This window comes from Octodon degus, unplaced genomic scaffold (genome assembly GCF_000260255.1).
Source record: "Octodon degus isolate 3935 unplaced genomic scaffold, OctDeg1.0 scaffold00026, whole genome shotgun sequence".
NCBI lineage: Eukaryota > Metazoa > Chordata > Mammalia > Rodentia > Octodontidae > Octodon > Octodon degus.
Window position 1 is genome coordinate 11,920,925 of NW_004524602.1, and position 6,359 is coordinate 11,927,283.

The 6,359-nt window shown below is 40.4% G+C and overlaps 1 protein-coding gene across 1 annotated transcript in view; it reads left to right on the top strand.

Annotated features, from left to right (window-relative positions):
- Csnk1g1 (casein kinase 1 gamma 1) overlaps positions 1 to 6,359 on the top strand; it is a 150,864-nt gene that overhangs the window by 26,552 nt on the left and 117,953 nt on the right. The window contains exon 3 of the mRNA XM_023712654.1: positions 4,074 to 4,468. Within this exon, the coding sequence (XP_023568422.1) occupies positions 4,288 to 4,468 (181 nt within the window). The 5' untranslated portion in view covers positions 4,074 to 4,287. The remainder of the gene's footprint in view (positions 1 to 4,073; positions 4,469 to 6,359) is intronic.

Below are 6,359 nucleotides of genomic sequence, written 5' to 3' on the forward strand. Positions count from 1 at the left end.
GCTTTGCTAAGCTTGTTCTAAGTAGGTGCTTTAGACCACTGAGCCATCTCACCAGCCCATATACTTGTTTTCAGAAGTAAGAATAAAATATCTTTCTTCTACTGCAAATACGCCTATATTGATAGAACCTGTGGGCAAGGTGATACAGGCCTGTAATCTCATCATACTGGGAGGCTGAGGCAGGAGAATGGCTAGTTTCAGCTCAGCCTGTGTGTTGAGTAACTAAGTGAGACCATGTCTCAAAATAAGAGGATTAGAGATGTAACTCATTGCAAAGGCCCAATACTGCCAAAGTAATTTTTTGAAAACAATTTTTAAAAGATAAAAACTGCTGAAATTGAGGTTTCCTGGAGAACTTGTTAGTATGACCCTAAAAATTCAAATACATAGTCATCATGACATATGTAACATGTTCATTAAATAAGTTTCAGGTGTTTGCCATATAGTTTATTTGCTAGAAAAACAAACATGTACATAGTACATTTATATAATTTCTGGTGTTTGCACTTTATTTTTCATAGTGGAATAAAAAAATAGAAATAACAAATATAACCAAGTGTTTACTTTGGGTGTTTTTGTTTGTTCACTTTTTTCAAATGCTGCTTATTAACTGCAAATCATTTAATATTTTTATAAAATGAAAAATGCAACTAATTTGTCTTAACTCTGATGAATTTAAGTGAATTAGTGCTGCCTTTTTCATAGATAAATTCTTATTCTCTTTTACTTTATTAGTTTGTGTAAATATTTGATTATGTCACCACAGTTTTCTCTTAGTTGAACAAGAGCATCATATTTGTTGTTTAGTATTTTTAGGGCTTTTTCTTTTCAGTATAGGGGATCGAACTCAGGACTGTGGGCTTGCCAGGCAGACACTTGTGCTGCTGAGCTGTCTCCCCAGTCCTTTTAGGGAATTACCTACATATAAGACATTAAGAGAGGTGGTATTAAGAGAGGTGGTCCAAACTTTCAAGGCTTATAATTTAGATATTAGAGTACATGTAGTTATGATCTGTACATAGTAGATGATAAATGAATAGACAGTGCCTTTTCAGGTACTAAAGATGAGTTGGTTATAAAAAGTTTCACAAAAGATGAAGATATGAGACCTTAAACGCAAACAGAATGTTAAGATTACATTGTAGGTATGAAGCTAAGACACAGATAACTTTTTGTGTTTATATGGTAGCTTTTTTTTGCTTTTTTATTAGCAATATTTTATTTTGTGATTTTTTTTTTCTGGGTAAGTACTCACTGTTTAATAAAACTTATAAAATGAAAATTACTGAGCAATAGAAATACTCTAAAGAAAAACATGGATCTGACACATTTATATACCTTGACAAAAATCAGTTTTATGCTCTACGGGCTATTAAGGATTTTTTTTTTTTCTCCGAATGCCTTCAGGGCAGGTTTGGCTGGCTGGAGTTGTGGGGATCCAACTACAGCAACCTGAGGCTGACAGCTTTGTGAAAGCAGCCACTTAACGAACTAAGCTAGGGCCACGCCCCCTGTGGTAGCTTTTTATATTATTTTTTATTATGTATTTGGTTGTTTGAGGGTTTCACTACACAGCTCAGACTCATGGCGATTCTCTTGCTTTCAGCCTCCCCAGTGCTGGGATTACAGGTGTGCACCACCACACCCAGACTCTGGCCATCTCAGGGCAGCTTGTGGTGCTGGGGATGAAATCACAGTCCCTGAGCTTGCCTAAGCAGGCACTTTAGTCCACTGAGCTCTCTTGCTGGCCCTGTGGTAGCTTTAAAAAAAAAATTGTTTTTAATCTTTTATTTCCTTATTTGGTACAGGGCCTCGCTCTGCAGCTTGAGCCTGTAGTGATTCTCCTGTCTCAACCTCCCCAGTGCTAGGATTGTAGGCATGCACCACCATGCCCAGTTTCGGTGGCCAGCATGGCACGCCCAGGGTTCCAGGCCTGGCACAGTATGCAGTACTGGGGTTTGAGCCTGAGTCCTTGTACTTGCCAGGCAAGCACTCAGACCACCGAGCTAGCTCCCCAGCTCCTGTGGTAGCTTTTAATACATAAATTTAAATTGAGTTTATACTGAAGGCCCTCAGATGACAAGCTACAGAGTTTATGATTGGGAGCCAAAAAATAATTTTGAGCAGTGGTTGGTGGTAAACAGGATTTTCAAAATTTAATTCAGTAGCTTCAAATTTTAAAATACATAAAGTAGTACTGAATATTATCTCTATGTGTCTGTCTTTCTGTGTGTCTCTTTCTCCCCCCTACTCTCACACCATAGTAACTGACAGAGGAGACTGCTGTTACCCAGGAGGTATAGAGGTTTATCCCATCAGCAAGCAGGTTACTTCTGCACTGGTGGACAGTGTGTAGATGTCCTAATCCAGTTCAGTTTTGACACTACCTGGAGATGGCATCTGATTCTGTAATCCAAGATGTTCCCTCCTCTGCCCTTCAGGTGCCTTTTATGCTCCAGAGTGTTGACATGTGCTTTTAGTTGACTTCCTAGATACAGAGGTTTCCACAGTCCTTTCCTTGGGTCCATTCTCCTGAGTAGAGCACAGGATCCAAGAAAAACACATGTGCGGGGTAGTAAAAGGGTATTACAAGGATTCGGGTGATCAGCTGCCCTGGCCGAGGTACGGGAAGGACGCAGGACTGTGATTTCGGCTCCTGACACACGACCCTCCAAAAGCCTCCAGGTCTCCGGCTCTCTGGAAACTCTCTGGGCCTTGTCCTTTCAAGTGTTTAGGGAGACTTCATTGTAGCTTAAGGTTGCAGCATGGATGACATGTAGAAAGTGGTATTATCTAGTTGGATGTGGTGGCACACGTCTGTGATCCCATCTATACAGAAAGCCAAGGGATTGCAAGTGCAGGGTCAGCCTGCGGAATTTAGCGAGGGCTTGTGTCAAAATAGAAAGGATGTAGAATTCCTCTGGGTGCAGTGCACAGTAGCGCACAAACAAAACTCGGTGTGATCTGTGCTGACAAGACAGCAGGGAAACTAAAGCCTATCCATTCAGATTCTCTGTGGCCCGTGCCTTCCCACTGTGGAGCTTCCTCTTCTGAAGCGAGGGGCTTATAATCTATGGCTCCAAAGTGGAGTGGGGTACAGTGTTTGTTACCTAGAAATAAAATTTTTTGTTTCTCTCTGCTTTGGGGAGAAAAGGGAACAGGTAGAAAAGCATGGTAAGAAAAGATCAGAGAGACTTTGCTGTGTGACCAGAGAGCACAAGATCTGTCACTTAGGAATTAACAAGGAAGTAATGAGCCAGGAACATGGGCAAAAACCAAAACATGTTTCATAGAGCCTTTTGGATGATCACATGCAGCACTAACATGATGTCATTGTGAAGTTTCTTATTTCATGATGTCATTGTGAAGATTCTGGTGAGTTCTGGTGTTCAAAGGACTACTTGGTGCAGAAATGATGTATGTCAGTCAGTAACCTTGATTGCTTGATTGCTGCTAGTGTGCGTGTGGTAAACGATTGGAATCAGGGAGAAAGACAGTAGCCTCGCTTCAGTGAAGTTATGGACAAATTAAATGAAGAACTTTTAATTAAATTGCTCACAGAGTATTGAACTTGGCTCCCCCCTCCCCAATTGAACTCAGGCCCTTGCACTTGCCAGGCAAGTGCTTATTCAACTGAGCTATCTCCCCAGCCCCTTGAACTTGGCTTTAACCCTGTTACATCTTTCTACTAGCTAGTGATGAAAAACAACCAGCAGAAACTTTTATTTTGGGTCCTGTGGACATTACTGGAAGAGAACATTTTATATTAGGCTCATGTGTTCCCTCAACTCCTGTGGTTTGCAGCCTGCTGAGCGTATGTTAGCACACGAATAACTAACACAGGTGGCTAAACTGTTGGAAGGTACAAAACCAAACCCTGCTTCAGGAAGCTCTCGGCTTCGCTCCTCTTTGGATTGGATTCATTTTTACTGGAAGTGACTTTCTCGTTTGTTTTTAAAATTTAATTTTTAACTGCTGTTTCTTCTTTCTTTCTTTCTTTCTTTCTTTCTTTCTTTCTTTCTTTCTTTCTTTCTTTCTTTCTTTCTTTCTTTCTTTCTTTCTTTTTGGCCTAGGTTACAAAACATCCTCCTATGCTTGAGACCTTCACACTACCCGTCCTACAGGAACTAATCAATGGTTTTTCATCTCCTGGAGCTACATTAGAAACAAAAATATGGTGCCAAAAGAACTCCTTATCTTTCTCTGACTGCAGTTTGTTGGACATGCTTTTGTACTGAAGAGAGGTGCACACACTGGCTGCTGGTACGGAGACTGCCGTGGAGGATCATGGACCATCCTAGTAGGGAAAAGGATGAAAGGCAACGGACAGCCAAATCCATGGCACAGAGGAGTGCACATTGCTCCCGACCGCCTGGCTCCTCCACGTCCTCTGGGGTTCTTATGGTGGGACCCAACTTCAGGGTTGGCAAGAAAATTGGGTGCGGGAACTTCGGAGAGCTTAGATTAGGTAAGAACTCGGTTCTGTCTGTGACTTTTTTGTAAAATAATCACCATAATAAGCTTTGGTGTGTTTCACAATAAGCAGTTGATAGTTTTATGGGAAATTTCTCTTTAAGCAAAACCTGTGGGCATATATAAGAAATACATAATTTATGCAGGAGACTGTAGTTATTATGAGCCATAATTTCATTCTTTAAGGTTAATCCTATGTGTGATAGGCTTTTAAATTTTCCACCAGTTCTTAGGTTTTATGATGCAGATAGATCTACATCCATGTTATCAATAAATCTAAATTCTGATTTAGTAGCTTCAAGTAAAGCCCCACCGTGCCAGGCCCCAGATTCCACTTGTAAACAATTTGCACATGATGCAAATGCTGTTGTCTCTCAAATGATACTTTAACATCCTTGCTTTAATTCTTATTGTGTAACACCCTGATGTAATCTGTAAGGCTGTATCCTGTCCAGAGAGATTTTACGGTTGGTACTGTTTCCTCGAGTTTACATCAGTAGGATTGAATTAGAACTCCAAGGAGAAATAATGCAATTTTATTTTGCATCCTATGACATGCATTCTCTATTTTAAGTTTGAATTTATGGGTGAGATCATGAATAATGACAGAATTAACCACTTTAACGCTAAGAGACTGTGAAAGAGTTTGCTGGTTATTTAATACTCTGTGATGGATCCCCCTGAGTGCACAGAGAAGAGAAAGTGAAAGACGTTAAAAGTAAGTGTGTTTGGAGAATGTGCAGAGGTCCCCTGTTAGGCTTAAGGGTTTTCTTTTTCTTCAGAGCTTGAGACTGTGAAGTCTCATGTGGCAGAGTTCATCCTTTGGTGAGAACACAGGACCATTTTTGTTTGTTACTTCTGCTGCTTCTGATAATTGTGCAGAACAGATGGGAAAAATCTTACCTTGATCCTCTGCAGTGACCCTTGGAAGATCAAAACTAGGAGGGATCTCCCCACAGGACTGAATTCAGGAGCGTTAAGAATGAATTTATTGGCCCATGCCAGCCACTGAAACGGGATGTGGTGATGCACACCTGTAATCCCAGCACCGGGGAGACTGAGACAGGAGGATCACTAAGAGTCTGAGCTGTGTAGCCAGACCCTGTACCAAGTAAATAGAATTCTACAGTAAAAAAAGAAAAAGAAAAGAATGAATTTATTTTTGCCGGAAGAAGGCTAGCAATTTGGAATTTCAGGACCTGATACTAGGATAATGAAGGGGTCTGTAAATTTAGAAATATATTCATGTTCTGGTTAGCAAAGCCAGCAGATGCTACTGAGAATAGGAGTAAGATGTGTAATTTCACACTGCTTGACTTCCTAGCAACTACTCAGTTGCTTTAGCAACTAGTTTCATGGATATTCATTTATGGAATGGAATTACTTTGTTTTAACATCGCAGTACTACTTGCATTAAATAGATTGTGGCATAAACATCCACAGCACTGGTGCTGAAAGACAGCTTCTAATGCATGCAGATTTGTGCGTGCTTATAACATCAGAAGATTGCGTAATTTCTGTGAAGGGGAAGAAAAGCATTGGCCGGTGAAACTGGAAATGTACTTAATTGCCGAGGTCTATATTTGTATGACTTTACATATGAATGGGGAAAAATTCCTTCATTAGAAAGGTAATGTTCTGGTCCATGTATATACGTCCAGATTAGGAGCATGTTATTTTATTTCTTCTAAAGAATCCAGGGTCGTTTTCATATTTCTCATGTTGACTTGACTTGTAGTTAATAGAAAGAGCTTTTGTGTGTGTGTATGTATGTATGTGTGTGTGTGTGTGTGTGTGTGTGTGTGTGTGTGTTTCCTTAGGTGGTTTTATCTCTTTTTTTGGCAGAACCAGGGATTGAACTCAGAACCTTGTGCTTGCCAGGGAAG